The sequence below is a fragment of the Artemia franciscana genome, chromosome 8 (assembly GCF_032884065.1).
Source record: "Artemia franciscana chromosome 8, ASM3288406v1, whole genome shotgun sequence".
In the NCBI taxonomy this organism is placed as follows: Eukaryota; Metazoa; Arthropoda; class Branchiopoda; order Anostraca; family Artemiidae; genus Artemia; species Artemia franciscana.
This window is the reverse complement of record NC_088870.1, coordinates 4141159-4160171: the sequence shown is the minus strand read 5'-3', so window position 1 is coordinate 4160171 and position 19013 is coordinate 4141159. Positions and strand designations below refer to the sequence as shown.

Sequence of the window (19013 nt, the reverse complement as noted above, 5' to 3'; positions counted from 1 at the left end):
ATTTCTAAAATAGTACTGAACGTCGGATGTCGTAACAGACCTTGGAGAAAATTACTTATAACGCCTCAAATATTGCATGAATAATGAATTTTATTTATAGCCCAACAAGAAAACTTCATAAACATACATACAAAACACAAAAAATCCAACATTCCGCAAAGAGCACTGTAGATCAGGTATACACATACACAAACACAATGACCACTAAGACCTTTTATGCGAGCATGCTCCTCAAACTTTGGCAACAGAGTTAAAATATTTCATATTACACTTTATTAATCCATAAATACTAAATGCCAAATTTATAAAAATTATGTACTAACAAATATTTTATTATTTTATATAATATAGGATAAACATTATAATAAGTATCCAAGTATGTATTTCTGGTGTGAAGAAAAATATACACAGACGAAAAAATAAGCAAAGAGAAAACGGGTTTTAATTTCGACAAACCAGTGAACAAAAAATGAAATATTAAATCACAACTACACTTTAACTAACAAAATAGAATATCCGAATATTTCAGCCCCGTGTCCGGGACCCTTTCTCAACGGAAAAAATTATAAACGACAAAAAAGAAGAAATCTTTTTTTTATAAAACATAACGCAAAAAAAAACACAACAACTAAACACACGAAAAAAAAACAATCAATAAATAAGAACAACTGACATTATAAACAAAACTCCCAGCCCTGGTGGTAAAACGAATGCTTATCAAGAAACCATGGGTTACTTTCCTCTGCAACAATCTGTGTATAAATGGGAATCTATTAAAAGTGAAAATTATGTTTACTTGAACAAAACAAAATAAGGTCACCAAATCCCAGGTCCACCACCCCTAAAGAAGTCTTACAAGTTAATGAAACAAATTTATGAATTATAAATTGAATGGATTTTTTCATCTGCTAGTTTAGCTGCAGTCTATTGACATCTCGGAGCATTGACCCTTACTTTGATTTTCGTTCGCAAGGTTATCACTTGTTTCAGAACAATTGTGTAATTTACTACTCGTCAAAGTTTTTAACTGGTCTTTAATTAAACTATTATAAATTGCATTTATCTCAAAATACCCTTCATCTCTATTAATACTAACACCCTCATAGATAATCTTTTTATTTCTATAATTTCTCTGAAACTTTGTAAAAGTCCTATAGACATATCCACAATTTTTGTCTGATCAAATAAAATTGATGGAAAAAAATTGATTGAATTATTTGAAAATTGATTTAATAAAATTGATTGAAGTGATGTGGAAAACTATACACGTGTTCCGCTATAGCGGATTCAGATGTTTCAGTTTTTTATTATGTCTTAGCGAGCAATCTATGGTATTTTTGTGTTGCTGTAGCCTATTTTTTAAGTTCTGCTGTGGTCTACTTACATACAATTTACCAGATGAGCATGGAATTTTGTATACCCCCTTTTTATATTTCTTGGAACTTCATCTTTTCCAGTATTTAGCCATGAGCTTATAGTTTGTCGTGATAAAAGCTGTTTTTATTTTAAGTTTTTTTTTAATTCTCTCCTTAATTTCTGGGACAACATTGGGATATAAGGAAAAGTTATGTAATTTGTTTTTTTGAGTTGACCCATTTTCTTTTAATATTACAGGTTCCTTTAATTTTTTTTTCCTTTTTCAATTATTTAAGGAATCATATTTTCGGGATATCAATTTCCTACTAGAATATCCTTTATAAAAATTAATTCACTACTCATGTATTCTGGGTGAAGCTAATTTTAATACTCTCTCAACTAAAGAAATAACTACCCCCCTTTTTACTTGGATCGGGTGACTTGATGCGAGAGACAAATAAAGGCTGTTGTAAGTCGGTTTACGGTAAATTGAAACAGCTAGTCCAAGATTATTTCTATGGATCCAAATATCCAGAAACGGTAACTTATTCTCTGTTTCTTTTTCAGTTGTAAAAACTAATTCCCCTGCTAAATTATTTAAATGTTCCAAAAAACCTACAATTTGTGATTCCCCATAATTCCAAATAACTCTATCGCCATCCATATATCTGCCCCAAAATTTAGGTTTAAAAAATATGTTTCAATAGCTAAAGTTTCTACATACTCTACATAAATATTTGCTAACAGCGAATTTAAGGTCCTCCCATTGCTACTCGTCTAACTTGATGGTAAAAATTATCTCTAAACTTGAAATAATTAGTATACCTGCTAGTTTTTTTTAACTAAATTTAATATATTTTTTACCTCAATACCTGCATATAATTTTTCTATGTCATTTTTATGTTCATCAAGCTTTTTGGATAAAACAAATACAGATCTATTGAACTAAAAAGTGTAGATTCATTTGATATTTCAATATTTTAAAGTTTATCTTTTAAAAATTCTGAGTTTTTTTATACGTGAATTTTGAAGATATACTAGAGGTTTAAGTGTCATTGCTACCCATTTTTCGATTTTTGCTGTTGGTGAGTTCATTGTTGATACTATAGGTCTTAGAGGAATGCCTGTTTTATATATATTTGGCAGACCATATATTCTTAGGCAAACTCATCCCCTCGGAAAAAACTTGTAATAGATCTGTGGTGTGATACTTCGATTATTTTTAAGGCCTTCTAAGTCCTTTCTTAATTTTGCAACATACGAGTCAATTGGGTCTGAGTTAAGTTTTTTGTATGTTAAAATATCCTTTAGAATTGTTTCTATTTTGCTATCATAATCATCTTTTTCTAGAATTGCTACCGTATTGCTCTTATCAGCTTTCGTTGTTATTAGAGAATCATATTTATTTTAGATCTTTCAAAAAAAATTTTGTATCTTTGTTCTTAAGCTTTTCTTGAAACTTGCCAATTTTTTTTTTAAATATTAAAGACTCTCAGTCTTAAATCATCTACATTGTCAACATCCTTTGAAAACACATGAATCCCTGTCTCAATCTTTGAAATTATTTCTTCTACTGGTACTTTTTTAGGATTTAGTCCAAATTTTATACTTTTTTCAAGGATTTCCTTTTGTTCTTTGGTTAAATCCTTTTGGCTTAAATTAATTACACCTGGTCCTGGGAAATGTTTAGGTTTATAGTTTGATATATTTTGTTTTACATGTTCGCTTTGTAATTGCAAAAATTTTTGGTTTAACCTTTCCCTCGATAGCCTTAAAACATGTTCAAAAGAATTTTTGAAAATTGATATAACTTGTTGGAAATCATACGCATTAAGAAAACCACAAAGGATATTTTTAAAAAATCTATTTATTTTACAACTTGTGATCTCTGGAAACGTTTATCTTTCAACACTTGGTTTAAATTTAGTAGATTTACCTTTCTCGTGTGATTAGTCTAATTATATGTATTTAAATGATACTTGAAACGATACGACTTTGTAATTATTTTACCTACTTTGCACTTTTTTAAAGACTTTTGCTGTTTAATTATGTTGTCATGTTTTTTTGTTAAATTCAAAAATATTATAATTGGATTGATCTTTTGCCATCCGTAGGAAAGACGTAAATAACTTCTTAGACCACACTGCTTTTCCATTTACGTGAAATTAAGCAAAGAGAAAATGGGTTTTAATTTCGACAAAGCAGTGAACAAAAAATAAAATATAAAATCAAAACTAAACTTTAACTAAAAGAATTAAAATATTCCGAAAAGTAATATTTGAGAAAGGCTCCCGGACGTGGGGCTGAAATATTCGAATATTTTTTTTTTTTAGTTTGCTACGTATTTACATTTGACTCCTAAATAAATATTCTTGCTTCTTTTTTTTGTGTTTCCAGTAAAGCACTAGTTTTCCTACAAACAGAGAAAAATATCACCAGTTGATTTATTTGCACTAGTTTTATTGATATATGTTAGATAGGCTGTGAAGTAATAATCTTTATTGGTTTTAAGTTTCAACTTCGCTCTTTAGCCTACTTTCCCAAGGAAAACTTTGTTTTTTAAAGTTAATTATGAAATATTATAATTTATTATAATATTAATATTATAATATGATATTATAATATTATAATATATATTATATAATATATAATATATAGTATACATTATATATTGTAATATATATTATATAATATATAATATTATAACATATAATGTTATAATAATATTATAATATAATATTATTATAATAAAAATATTAAATATTGCTATTAAATATTAATTATCAAATTATTATAGCAACGAAAAATTTGTTTCTCTTGAAAGCTGACCATTTCAAAGATAAATTCGTAATCTTTAAAAATTCGAAAACCAATACTGGTCGTCGGATTTGGTACTGGGGTTTGCTGGAAATCAGTAATGCTTTCTAATATATTATATCTTTTTTAAGCTGTTTCTCTGTCTAAAATACACTGAGCTTCAAGAGTGGAAAAAACGAAGAAAATCTGTATGAAAGAAAATACCTAAGTAAAGCCATATCAACGATACTTTCTAATACCTGAGAAATCCACAAAATAGCCTCGAACAACTAACGTCGCAACGGACATCACTGAAAATAGACAATACTTCCCAATCTATATCAACAATTTACATTCGAGATAACTATCTATCTGTTACACTGTCCGCCGAACTGAAACTCAAGAGTAAAAACATGGATATAATTTTTTAGGGAAAAGTGGATTTTAAGTAAAATAACGGTATAATTCCATATTTATTTTCTCACCTAATTGTATCAGGACTAGTTGTCTCCAACTTATCCGGACTCTGAGCCAAGCTTTTTAATGCCAACCTCCCATAATGGCCGGAATAATTTCTGTTTATTTTGGGTTTTAATGTTGCTACCTTCTTTCAGTTGAAAAAAAACTTTTTATTTTATTTAAATTCTGATCGTTTTTCAAATAATACCGATAAATCTGACTCACCCTCTGTTATACGCTGGACCACTATTATATCTGGGGCCAACACTGGAAACACTATTTTTCCTCCAACGCCACACCATGCCATTGATGGCTTCGTTAGGGTATGGTAACGTGATTGTTCAGTTAAAGGGGCCAACTATAGGCCAAGGGTGTCACAATCTGTTTCACAACTAATATCTCTAGCTATCTTTTTGGAGGGTGAATGGACCCACCTGTCGATATATTAATGACGGTATTTCTCATGAACTTTTTTCCTACCCTGCCTAGGTTAAAATAATGTTACGCGTTTAGAGACAATAACTCACTTTTAATCTCTCAACGGTCAACTCCAGCAAAAAATGTACCTACAAACTTTGAAAACAGACTAAAACAAGACCACTATTTTAGTACAAAGAACTTGGTGTAAGGGTGGATCTTGGATTGACCCTGGCTAATCCTGTAAATGAGATTTTCAAAATCAAACACTTTTTGAATACCATTAACTATCAATGGCCAAGTCAAGACAGACAGAAATATGTATTATCCCAAAAGTTCACTTACTGCAAAATTACTGGCTTGGCAACGAGACTTTAACTTGTAGTTGAAAATTGTATTATAGGCAAATCTAAGCAAATGTAATTACGAAAGGGAAAACATGTCATTGATCTGAAAAAAAAGAAAGAAAAGAAAAAGGGACAGAGAGCCATAACGTTTTCCATGAAAAATTCCTTCCCCTCAGAGTAAACTCCTCCGTGGAAGTCCTCACGTAAAATACACCTCCTTGTAAAATTCCCTAAGGACAATTCCATCCTCTCCGAAAATTCCACCCCTCCGCAAAATATGTTTTGGGAAATTCAGCCTGAAAAATCTTCTTGGTTTACTTTCATTTCAAGACAACTTTAATTTCTAATCGTTTTTTTGATCATTCTGGGAATCCCCCTTCCATGGGAATCTTTTCCAGAAATCCAAACCCGCTAAAAGCGGGAAATCCAAACCCCGGAATATCTTTGCAAGCAAAATTGGGCTTGCAAAGACACAGTAGGACACATAAAAAGAATTTCATAAAGGAATTCTGTTAAATTCCCTCAGTGTAAAATTTCCCCTGTAAAGTTCACCTCCGAAAATTTTCCTCCCCACGAGAAATTCTCCCCATGGAAAACCGCTTCAAGTACAAAATCACACAGAATTTCCAATAGAAATAGAAAATAATATACATAAACAAAGGAAAAATTTTATTACGCAAAAGGAAAAATGGGCCTCTGCCCACGGGCTTTATGGGGTCATGTTACCCTTAAAGAAATGGTCATTGGATTTTTCAACAATGCTGAACGAAATGGCTATCTCAAAATTTAACTCCCAATTGAACTCTCAATTTCCGACCTAATGAGCACCCTCCAAAGTTTCTGCGACTCTGAGGCGGAGATATGTATAAGGAAGGAGAGGTCCTCCTCCTTTGTGGAATAAGTTCCACTCATTTTGGGGTTTAATATTACTCTGAACTTTCATAATAACAGCGTCGAATAGAAATATTCCCAGAAATCATAAAGGAGTAGATATCAATTTCATTTCATTCCCTCCATTTTAGCTAATTCTGTTTTTATATTATGGTTCAAAACTAGCTGGGATGTTTTGGCATTAAAACGCACCCTTGAGGTAACTCCCTCGCTACAAAACAGTCAGAGAACCCCATCATAGAAGTTTAAGTGTCTTTTCAAGTTATTTATTTTGTCTGTTGCTTACAGATAGTATTTGTTATTGGGAAACATACGGACATTTTTCACAGGGAAGTTTTCTACAGGGGAGACGATAGTCTGGGGAATCTTTAGTGGGGAGTAAATTTTCGGGAATAATTTACTTTCAGCGAGAGTTTAATTTCCGGAAGATATTTTTGCACGGAGGGGGTGGGGTTATTTTCTGGGCGGGTATTTTTCGCGGGGGTATTTTCCATTGGGAGGGGGTTACTTATCCAAAGGGTATTTTCCACAGGGATGTAGTTTCTGCGGGGGGATGTTTTTCAGGGCGCTATTTTTCGGGTTGGTATTTTTCTTAAGGGGGGGTGAGATTTCCCAGGGAGATTTCCCGGGGAGATCTCCCGGGGGGTTATTTCCAGAGGGGAACTTTCTGGGGTATTTTTCGCAAGGGGGTAGTTACCATGAGGTTAAATGTGTAGAACCGTTGTACGAGATTTTAGTGATTTTTTGGGTGCCTCAGCGATTTTTTCAATAATCTAGTGATTTATGTACTGATTTAGTGACTTTTTTGTTTAGAACACATAAAAATAACTAGAATTAGTGACAAATCAGTAGGGGTAGCAACTATGGACAACAAAGATTAGATGCTAGATTCTGCAAAGTTTCGCCGTTAACCCAGAGTCACGCTGAATTGTTACATTTAAAGCCCTAGTCATAGTTTCAAGTCATTGGAGAGGTAAGGGCAAAATTATTACCTGTACATACAAAGCTAACCAAGCATTATATGACACTCTTGAAAATAGCACCATTTTCTCAAAATTTAAAAGTTTGGCATAATTCTGGCTTAACGGTGAAATCTGACCACGAATCTTGGTAATATTAAATAAAAAAAACAAGTTTTTTTAACTGAAATTAAGGAGCGACATTAAAACTTAAAACGACCAGAAATTACTTCGTATATGAAAGAGGCTGCTTCCTCATCAACGCCCCGCTCTTTACGCTAAAGTTTGACTCTTTCTCTCAATTCTTCTTTTTAAAACAGTAAAAAACTTTAGCGTAAAGAGCGGGGCGTTGATGAGGAAGCAGCCTCTTTCATATACGAAGTAATTTCCGGTCGTTTTAAGTTTTAATGTCGCTCCTTACTTTCAGTTAAAAAGACTTGTTTTTTTTTATTTAATTTCTGAACGTTTTTGAATCAATGCATGTTTTGATTTTGGCTCTCCGCAGAGGAATAATTAAAAACAAATTTGCATTTTTTTTTTTTGGCTAAATGGCTTTCTCATAATTTTGATCGAATGATTTTGAGAAAAAAAGAGCGGGGGAGGAAGCCTAGTTGATCTCCGATTTTTTGGTTAATTAAAAAGGCAACTAGAATTTTTAATTTTTTACGAATATTTTTATTAGTAAAAGAATTTACGTAACTTATAACTTAGCTTACGTAAAGAACTTTTGTATTCTCATATTTTTATTACATATATGAGGGGGTTCGCCCCCTTGTCAGATCCTCGCTCTTTACACTAAAGCTTAAATTTTGTCCCAATTCATTAAGAATGACCCCAGAATCACAAAAGCCGTAGAATAAATAGTTGAAATTACTAAAAATACTTTAGCGTAAAGAGCGAGGTATTAGGAGGAGGTGAGCCCCTCAAATGGGTAATAATTTCTGTTTGTTTTAAGTTTTAATGCTGCTCCTTACTTCCAGCTGAAAGAACTTTTACATATTTATTTTTTCATTGTTTTTTTTTTAAATAATGCTAGTAAATCTTGCGCTCCCTTCATGGAGATTTTCTTCCCCCATGACAAATTATCGATGGAAAGTTCCCCCAGCATATCCCCCTCTTCTCAACCCCTCCCCCAACCAAAAAAAAACCTCCTGAAAACGCCGGTACACTTCCCAATAACCATTACTATATGTAAGCACTGGTCAAAGTTTGTAACTTGTTGCCCCTCCCACGGGGACTGTGGGGGAGTAAGTCGACCCCAAAGACATAGTTATAAGGTTTTTCGGACTACGCTGAATTAAATGGCTATCTCAGAATTTTGATCCGTTGACTTTGGTAAAATAATTAGCGTGGGAGGGGGCCTAGGTGCCCTCCAATTTTTTTGGTCACTTAAAAAGGGCACTAGAACTTTTCATTTCCGTTAGAATGATCCCTCTTGCAACATTCTAGGACAACTGGGTCGATACGATCACCCCTGGAAAAAAAAAGAACAAAAAAACAAATCAACACGCATCCGTGATCTGCCTTCTGGCAAAAAATACAAAATTCCACATTTTTGTAGATAGGAGCTTGAAACTTCTACAGCAGGGTTTTCTGATACGCTGAATCTGATGGTGTGATTTTCGTCAAGTTTCTATGACTTCTAGGGGGCGTTTCCCCCTATTTTCTAAAAAACGCAAATTTTCTCAGGCTCGTAACTTTTGATGGGTAAGACTAAACTTGATGAAACTTATATATTTAAAATCAGCATTAAAATGCGATTCTTTTGATGTAAGTATTGGTATCAAAATTCCATTTTTTAGAGTTTTGGTTACTATTGAGCCGGGTCGCTCCTTACTACAGTTCGTTACCACGAACTGTTTGATAAGGCATCTACTGATCGTTATATTTTATTGTGTGTACCGTGCCTAAAATTCAAGTAGTGGCTTATAAACCTAGCTATAAATTTTTAGAAAAAAATTGCTTAGTAACATAAGTACAGTACAATCCTTGGTGTTCATCAAAATGCCAGTGTATATCCTATGCATCGAGGGAAATGCTGGGAGAGAGGTTACATCTCCCCCCCCCCCTACACCGATATCCTGAATCTTTTGAGACAAAAGAAATAAAGTAAATCAAAAATTAAATGAAATAAAAAAATAAATTGACTTCAAAATTCAGTAAACAATGCAAAACAACTTTCAAAGTAAAAATTAAGCCACAAAAATGAGGCAAAAACAGCCTGATTTTAAACACATGACGCATAAAACTTCTCCTACATTTTCGTAAATTCTTCAACATTTTGTCAAAATAAATAAGACCACAATAAAACTTTTCATTGCTTGGTAAATAGCTTTTTTCTAGCCTTTGTTTTAAAGCCCGTCCTAGCCCAGTGGATTGGTGCGCTGGATTTAAGATCCTTTGTCCGAGAGGGCGATGGGGTCAGTGGCGTCACACTGTAAGCTCAGCCAGAGTCCACCCAGCTCCAAAATGGTACCTGAAGAAATCTACAAGAGGTAAACAGGAAGGGTATCCAAAAGCACAGGATAGTTGGCCCTCACCCCCCCCCCATCGCACTACGTGGAGGAAGGGCCAAGAAACGGAGATCAGTACCGCTGGTAAGGACTTTAAAGTCCAATGCCGTATTCTTTACCTTTTTTGCTTCATTTTTTTTTACCGATATTTTTTTTTTACCTGAATTTGATTTCTTTTTACTTCGCTTTTTCCTTAGAAAGACAGAAAATATCTAACAGGCTTAGAGATGTTCCTTGTCAATCTTAATTATGTTGGACAAGCCTTAAATTGTCTTTTAAATAAAACCGTCTCCTTTCCAGGACAATGGAACAGAGTTAGCCTGTTTGAAGAAAAAAAGTCAGTTACTCATGACTGACGTCAGTAGTTGGAACAATTTAACGATCTCATTTGATGAAGAACATTTCAAATTAAATGTTGGCGATAACAAATTGCGTGTTAGCCGAAAGCAAGGCTTGTTAAATGAAATGGAAGATTTGCCCAAGAAAATACCGTTAGTACCCTCAACACCCGATCAACAATCACTTTTTTATAGGTAAGTTAATATAGTCTGGAGGCATCTCTTCATGCTTGGAGCGATAGCTACGGCCTAGTAAAGAACTAACCTCGGCTATAGTAATATATATATATATATAATACAAATACAAGATAGTTTGATTAATATATTTCTCTTCAAGACGTTTTGAGACATCCTAAGACGTATTTTAAGACATTTCTCTTAAATACGTTTCAAGACATCCCAAGAAGTTTTTTAGACATTTTTTGTTCAAGACGCTTTTTTCATGAGATTTCAAGACACTCCAAGACGTTTTCTAAGCCATTTTTTCTTTAAGGCTTTTTCTTCATGATTTCTTTAGTTCTCAAGTAATGAGGGAATGTTTAGTTATGTTAAGGAAGACGCATTCACACGTGACTTGTTTCTTCAGGACCCGTGGGGGATACCCGCTTGTAATTGAGGAGGGGTGTTACGTGTGTTATGTATTGACGATGCACACATGGCATGTTACATAATACCTTAAGAGATCTCTTTTTATTCCAATGCGTTTTTCTCACGGAACCTTTAGATTCTAAAGAGTTTTGTCCCCTTTAGGATTCGAAAGTGCATTTCCATCCAACGGAATGAACCGCTAAGCAGAGGGACCAGCAATCTATTCCTATTATTGTGATTCAGGAATAGATTCTACAAAATAACCTATTTGACCCATGGAGAAACCCCTATCCTACTTACTAGAATGAACAAGATGTTGATTATATGCTTCCTATCACTGCAATAATTGAGATGCAGAGGGGAAAATCGGTAACTAGAAATTGCTTGCACTTGGTATGCACTTGCATTTTAAGTAATGCTTTAGAGGGTATTATAATATAATATTGCTATCAGAGATGAAATAAAAGCTGAAGTACGATTATGGCTGGAATATGCTACACCTTAATACATAATCAAAAGTTTTTTTCTTTTTCTCTTTACTAAAGAGAATCCTACAGCTATTTTACGGGTATTCTTGAATGAGCATACCTAGATGCATAGGCTACAAGATGCTTGAATTGTATTAGCGAAATATATTGAAGGATACAATACATAAATCAGAAAATCTAAAGGATATAAACTTTTGTACATGCAGATTTTATTAATAAAAACAATTTTACAAAGCATTATTAAAACAGAGAAATTACAGTTAAAACTCAAAAACGACAAGCCAAAACGTGAAAAGGAAACCTGACATGGGATAAAATGTAAACAAAAGAACCATGAATTAAAGAAAGGCGGGAGTCCTAGCAACCAATTCCAGAGGGGGGTGATACTAAAGGTAAATTTAAGCCATGTTCAGACCTATTTCTGAAGGATTCACACCACCATGGCAGTATGTGGCTGCGCCATAAAACACAGAAAAGCAGTTAAAACCCAACAAACGCAAAAACAAAACGTGAAAAAAGCGTATAAAGGCTAAAATATAAGCAAAAAGAACCATGAATTAAAAAAGGTGAGAACCTTAACTAACATATTTTTGAGGGTTTTCAATGATAAAACCTCGTTTGTTTGACTGAGAGCTAGATTTCTATCCCCCTCAGTTGGGAAAATTCCTTTAACACCTCCCACTTTAACTTTATGCTGTATAACATGCTATTCCAAGTACTTCCCAGCCTATGACACTCAATGGCTGACACACGGCACTCTCTAGCAGGCATTATCGCAAAAGTACTGTTTTTAGGCATTTTTCTGCAAAAATATTCGTTTACACTAGAATCGATCACTTAAAATTTTTTAGAAAAATCCCCATTATCATTTCTTCTTGTGACTCCTAGCAACTGAGGCCAGCTTGGCACAATGTACCATCCCCCCGATGACACCCCTCTGGTGCAGATCTTCATACCTAAGGGTTTTTCAAAATTTTTCTCTAAAAATAAATTTATAAACTAAACAAAACATTTTTATTTTAAGAGCGAAAACTTGTCATTTCATTGCTAGATGCGGTGTTCGATGACAGTTCCCAGCCTTTTCCTATGGTACTCTAATGGTACTAATAGAACTCTCGCTTTTGCCTTACCTCTGATAGTAATAATATCTGATTACACCATCTAAAGCATTACTTAGCATGCAGGTGCATACCAAGTGCAACTCAATTACTGCACTCATAGTAAACACGTCATCAATAGCTTAATCATTTTAGTGAGCAGGATAGGGATTTCTCCATGGATTGAATAGGTTGTTTTGTAGAAAATATTTTGTGAATAAAAAAAATAGGAAGAAATTGCTGGTTCAACTGGTTAACAGTCCAATCCGTTGAATTGAAAAGCCCTTTCGAATCCTAATGGAGACAAAAATCTTTAGAATGTTCCCTGAAAAAATGCATTATAAAAAATAAAATCTCTTAAAGTATTATGTAGCATCCATGTGTGCACCGTCATTACGTAAGACCCACTTGTGTGTCCTCCTCATTTACAAGTGGGGATCCCTCTCTGGTCCTGAAGAAACAAGTCATGTTTGAATACCTCATCCTTAACATATGTAAAAATTCTCTTATTACGTAAAAACTGAAGAAATCATGAAGAAAAAATCATTGAAGAAAAAACGTCTAAAAAACGGCTTAGAGTGTTTGACTTGAAAAAATGTCTTGAAGAAAAAATATCTTAAAATACCTTTTGGGATGTCTTGAAATCTCTTGAAGAGAAATTCTTGAAGACGTCTTGGGATGTTTTAAAACATTTTGAAACGTCTAGAAGAGAAATGTCTTAAAAAACATCTCGAAATGTCTTAAGACGATTGAAAAACGTCTTGAAGAAAATATATAAGAAAATCTTCCATGCTTGACTAGTCGACTTTAACCAGCCCTATTACATAACATCCCAAACCCTATTACGTAATAACCAAATTAAACCTTCCTTTTACGTAATGTACAAAGTAAGCCCTCTCTATTACGTGAAAGACACGTACATCTCCCAGAAAACATTCCCTAGTACGTAACATACGCCTGTATCTCTTAGAAAGCATTCCCTCTGACTTATCAGACACCTGCATCTCCTAGAAAATATTCCTTACGACGTAACACGCAAACCCTATTACGTAGGTGTACTATATACGTGCGCTATAGTATTGTCTAGGTGTTTGTAATAACGTCTTGAGGGACTAGTAGCTCTAATAGTCTATCCCCTATCTGTGTTTTTAAATGTATTGAGGCATTACTACTTATATGCTAGAGAAGAAATATTAGGCAACCCAAAAAGATATGTCAGAGGTACATTATTGATTGCATGATACATGCATATCTTGAAAAAAACTAGTGATATGCTTCCTATCACTGCAATAATTGAGATGCAGAGGGGAAAATCGGTAACTAGAAATTGCTTGCACTTGGTATGCACTTGCATTTTAAGTAATGCTTTAGAGGGTATTATAATATAATATTGCTATCAGAGATGAAATAAAAGCTGAAGTACGATTATGGCTGGAATATGCTACACCTTAATACATAATCAAAAGTTTTTTTCTTTTTCTCTTTACTAAAGAGAATCCTACAGCTATTTTACGGGTATTCTTGAATGAGCATACCTAGATGCATAGGCTACAAGATGCTTGAATTGTATTAGCGAAATATATTGAAGGATACAATATATAAATCAGAAAATCTAAAGGATATAAACTTTTGTACATGCAGATTTTATTAATAAAAACAAATTTACAAAGCATTATTAAAACAGAGAAATTACAGTTAAAACTCAAAAACGACAAGCCAAAACGTGAAAAGGAAACCTGACATGGGATAAAATGTAAACAAAAGAACCATGAATTAAAGAAAGGCGGGAGTCCTAGCAACCAATTCCAGAGGGGGGTGATACTAAAGGTAAATTTAAGCCATGTTCAGACCTATTTCTGAAGGATTCACACCACCATGGCAGTATGTGGCTGCGCCATAAAACACAGAAAAGCAGTTAAAACCCAACAAACGCAAAAACAAAACGTGAAAAAAGCGTATAAAGGCTAAAATATAAGCAAAAAGAACCATGAATTAAAAAAGGTGAGAACCTTAACTAACATATTTTTGAGGGTTTTCAATGATAAAACCTCGTTTGTTTGACTGAGAGCTAGATTTCTATCCCCCTCAGTTGGGAAAATTCCTTTAACACCTCCCACTTTAACTTTATGCTGTATAACATGCTATTCCAAGTACTTCCCAGCCTATGACACTCAATGGCTGACACACGGCACTCTCTAGCAGGCATTATCGCAAAAGTACTGTTTTTAGGCATTTTTCTGCAAAAATATTCGTTTACACTAGAATCGATCACTTAAAATTTTTTAGAAAAATCCCCATTATCATTTCTTCTTGTGACTCCTAGCAACTGAGGCCAGCTTGGCACAATGTACCATCCCCCCGATGACACCCCTCTGGTGCAGATCTTCATACCTAAGGGTTTTTCAAAATTTTTCTCTAAAAATAAATTTATAAACTAAACAAAACATTTTTATTTTAAGAGCGAAAACTTGTCATTTCATTGCTAGATGCGGTGTTCGATGACAGTTCCCAGCCTTTTCCTATGGTGCTCTAATGGTACTAATAGAACTCTCGCTTTTACCTTACCTCTGATAGTAATAATATCTGATTACACCATCTAAAGCATTACTTAGCATGCAGGTGCATACCAAGTGCAACTCAATTACTGCACTCATAGTAAACACGTCATCAATAGCTTAATCATTTTAGTGAGCAGGATAGGGATTTCTCCATGGATTGAATAGGTTGTTTTGTAGAAAATATTTTGTGAATAAAAAAAATAGGAAGAAATTGCTGGTTCAACTGGTTAACAGTCCAATCCGTTGAATTGAAAAGCCCTTTCGAATCCTAATGGAGACAAAAATCTTTAGAATGTTCCCTGAAAAAATGCATTATAAAAAATAAAATCTCTTAAAGTATTATGTAGCATCCATGTGTGCACCGTCATTACGTAAGACCCACTTGTGTGTCCTCCTCATTTACAAGTGGGGATCCCTCTCTGGTCCTGAAGAAACAAGTCATGTTTTAATACCTCATCCTTAACATATGTAAAAATTCTCTTATTACGTAAAAACTGAAGAAATCATGAAGAAAAAATCATTGAAGAAAAAACGTCTAAAAAACGGCTTAGAGTGTTTGACTTGAAAAAATGTCTTGAAGAAAAAATATCTTAAAATACCTTTTGGGATGTCTTGAAATCTCTTGAAGAGAAATTCTTGAAGACGTCTTGGGATGTTTTAAAACATTTTGAAACGTCTAGAAGAGAAATGTCTTAAAAAACATCTCGAAATGTCTTAAGACGATTGAAAAACGTCTTGAAGAAAATATATAAGAAAATCTTCCATGCTTGACTAGTCGACTTTAACCAGCCCTATTACATAACATCCCAAACCCTATTACGTAATAACCAAATTAAACCTTCCTTTTACGTAATGTACAAAGTAAGCCCTCTCTATTACGTGAAAGACACGTACATCTCCCAGAAAACATTCCCTAGTACGTAACATACGCCTGTATCTCTTAGAAAGCATTCCCACTGACTTATCAGACACCTGCATCTCCTAGAAAATATTCCTTAAGACGTAACACGCAAACCCTATTACGTAGGTGTACTATATATGTGCCCTATAGTATTGTCTAGGTGTTTGTAATAACGTCTTGAGGGACTAGTAGCTCTAATAGTCTATCCCCTATCTGTGTTTTTAAATGCATTGAGGCATTACTACTTATATGCTAGAGAAGAAATATTAGGCAACCCAAAAAGATATGTCAGAGGTACATTATTGATTGCATGATACATGCATATCTTGAAAAAAACTAGTTGACAGATTACTAAATTGTCTGACCTCCATCGAAAATGGTATTTTTTTTCAAAAGTCAAACCATTCTTTTTGAGAAAAGAAAAAAAGTATATAAATGGGAGCGTTTATTTTATGTGAGCATACAAAGGGCCATATCTGCATTCTTCCAACCATTGACAGTAGACCACTTATTTATCTAAGTTTTGCAAAGCGTTTAGCTGAATCCGAAGCGTTTAGTTTTGCAATGCGTTTAGCTGAAGACACTTCAAACGATATTTATAAATGGTATATATCCTGCTGATCAATTAGCACCTCAATGAGAGATGGTTTGAGTCCACTTAATGAATCCAGATCCGACACATTGTGAGTAGTTAAGTGATTTTTTTTCAGCAACGTGGGGGGATAGAACACTACGAAACGTATAGGATCAGGACGAGTAGCGAGTCCACATTAAAATCACCCAAGATCAAGAAGTGATATCGAATCGCTTTTTAATAATCATTCTAATGATCTTTAATGGTTTTACTACAGAATTTTAGGTGGATGTTATACATTGTATGAATATGCTTCAACGCATTGAAGTGTTTAAATTACATATAAATATGAAAAGCAAAATATTATTACCATTTGAAACCGGTAAAAACGAAACTCTTGGTTGCACTTGCCAAACTCCCTCCCCCCCCCCCTGCCAAGAAATATCTTGGTAAGGATCATAATCCCCCGTCTCACCAACTTCACCTTTGTCCGGATCTGCACGTGAACAAAATACTTTATGGTATGTAGAAAAAGACAGCCGAAATGGGAGGGGCACTATAATTCCCTCATACACCAATAACAAAGCCATAGTTCAAAAATAGTCCCAGGTATCAAGCTGGGTTATATATCAATTTCTACCCTTTTCCATCCCCAAAACACATTCTACACTTATCTAAAATCATAATATAAGTTGGGATATTTGGGCATTAAAATGCACTTACTGAGGCATCTGACCCCCCCCCCCCCCCCCTCCATCTACTAAAGTACTCGCCGTACAAGAAATCAAAACGAAATTTTTTGCCATTTTGCAACTATTAACTTTGATTCTAGTATTCTTTTTATGCCAAGCTTTAGATGTTGACGATATTTCACAGCCAAACGAGAAACGGGCGAAACATATGACCGTCGACAACTAACTAATAGAAGTTTCATTTCATCTTTCCACTTCTACAGATTATTCCATCCCCCTTACCATGACACATTTACGAGTTGAGATTCTCACAGCGAACAAATGCTTTCTTTCAATTACAATGCTATCATCAGCAATCTCCCATTTTCGGGCTAGAGACGCCAGGAGATGGAAAAGAAAGAGTAATAAACGACGCCTCATAGTGCGAGCACTCATTTGGTCTTTCTGATGTCCTAGGGCGATTTGTTTTCTCCGAGAAATGGATGACCCTGGGCAAGAATGACTTGCTCTGCAGAGGATTTAGAGCCTTTTGGTGAACAATAAAACATTGTTGAGAAAATGAGTAAATTATTCTTTTTTCTAAGCTTAGAGAAAAAAAATGTTGATGTCACTTCTTTTTGTCTGTTCCAATAATAGTATAATATGAAAAAATTGATGCTATTTCAGAGAAGATGGATTTAGTGTCAAGGACATCAAACAAATAATTTTTTATACCTCTTGAACCCATCTTAGGTGTATTTATATCTGAAAACAATGGTTTCTAAGATTTTTTTTTCCTTTCCAGACTTCATATTTTTAAGGTTGTGCCATATTTCCATCAATGTTGCCAAGTTGTGCAGTAAAAGTAAATAAACAAAACTAATTGAACATTAATGATCTGCTGAGTCCTAAGGGCAACTACACCTTCAAAGGAAATCTTCATCTCTAGCTGTTTGCCCTACGTTTGTAGCTCATTTTCTACATATTTTTTACCCGTTGGGGGCTTGTCAGTGTTGCCAAGTTTTGCAGTTAAAGTAAATAAGGAAAACTAAAGTAAATGAAAAATTTGTTCAGAGGTTTGATTTTAGTGTCAAGGACATCAAAGAAATAATTTTTCATACCTCTTGAACCCATCTTAGGGGTATTTAAATCTGAAAACAACGGTTTCTAGGATTTTGTTTTTCCTTTCCAGATTTTTATATTTTTAAGGCTGTGCCATATTTTCATCAGTGTTGCCAAGTTGTGCAGTTAAAGTAAATAAGCAAAACTAATTGAACATTAATGATCTGCTGAGTCCTAAGGGCAACTACACCTTCAAAGGAAATCTTCATCTCTAGATGTTTGCCCTACGTTTGTAGCTCATTTTCTACATATTTTTTACCCGTTGGGGGCTTGTCAGTGTTGCCAAGTTTTGCAGTTAAAGTAAATAAGGAAAACTAAAGTAAATGAAAAATTTGTTCAGAGAAGTTTGATTTTAGTGTCAAGGACATCAAAGAAATAATTTTTCATACCTCTTGAACCCATCTTAGGGGTATTTAAATCTGAAAACAACGGTTTCTAGGATTTTGTTTTTCCTTTCCAGATTTTTATATTTTTAAGGCTGTGCCATATTTTCATCAGTGTTGCCAAGTTGTGCAGTTAAAGTAAATAAGCAAAACTAATTGAACATTAATGATCTGCTCCTAAGGGCAACTACACCTTCAAGGGAAATCTTCATCTCTAGCTGTTTGCCCTACGTTTGTAGCTCATTTTCTACATATTTTTACCCATTGGGGGCTTGTCAGTGTTGCCAAGTTGTGCAGTTAAAGTAAATAAGCAAAACTAATTGAACATTAATGATCTGCTGAGTCCTAAGGGCAACTACACCTTCAAAGGAAATCTTCATCATCTAGCTGTTTGCCCTACGTTTGTAGCTCATTTTTTACATATTTTTTACCCGTTGGGGGCTTGTCAGTGTTGCCAAGTTTTGCAGTTAAAGTAAATAAGGAAAACTAAAGTAAAGGAAAAATTTGTTCAGAGAAGTTTGATTTTAGTGTCAAGGACATCAAAGAAATAATTTT

The 19013-nt window shown here is 34.1% G+C and overlaps 1 protein-coding gene across 1 annotated transcript in view; it reads left to right on the top strand.

The window, feature by feature from the left end:
* The window catches only part of LOC136029890 (tripartite motif-containing protein 2-like), a 93615-nt gene that overhangs the window by 62392 nt on the left and 12210 nt on the right, over positions 1-19013 (top strand). Inside the window, exon 6 of the mRNA XM_065708373.1 lies at positions 10039-10271. Coding sequence (XP_065564445.1) covers positions 10039-10271 — 233 coding nt within the window. The remainder of the gene's footprint in view (positions 1-10038; positions 10272-19013) is intronic.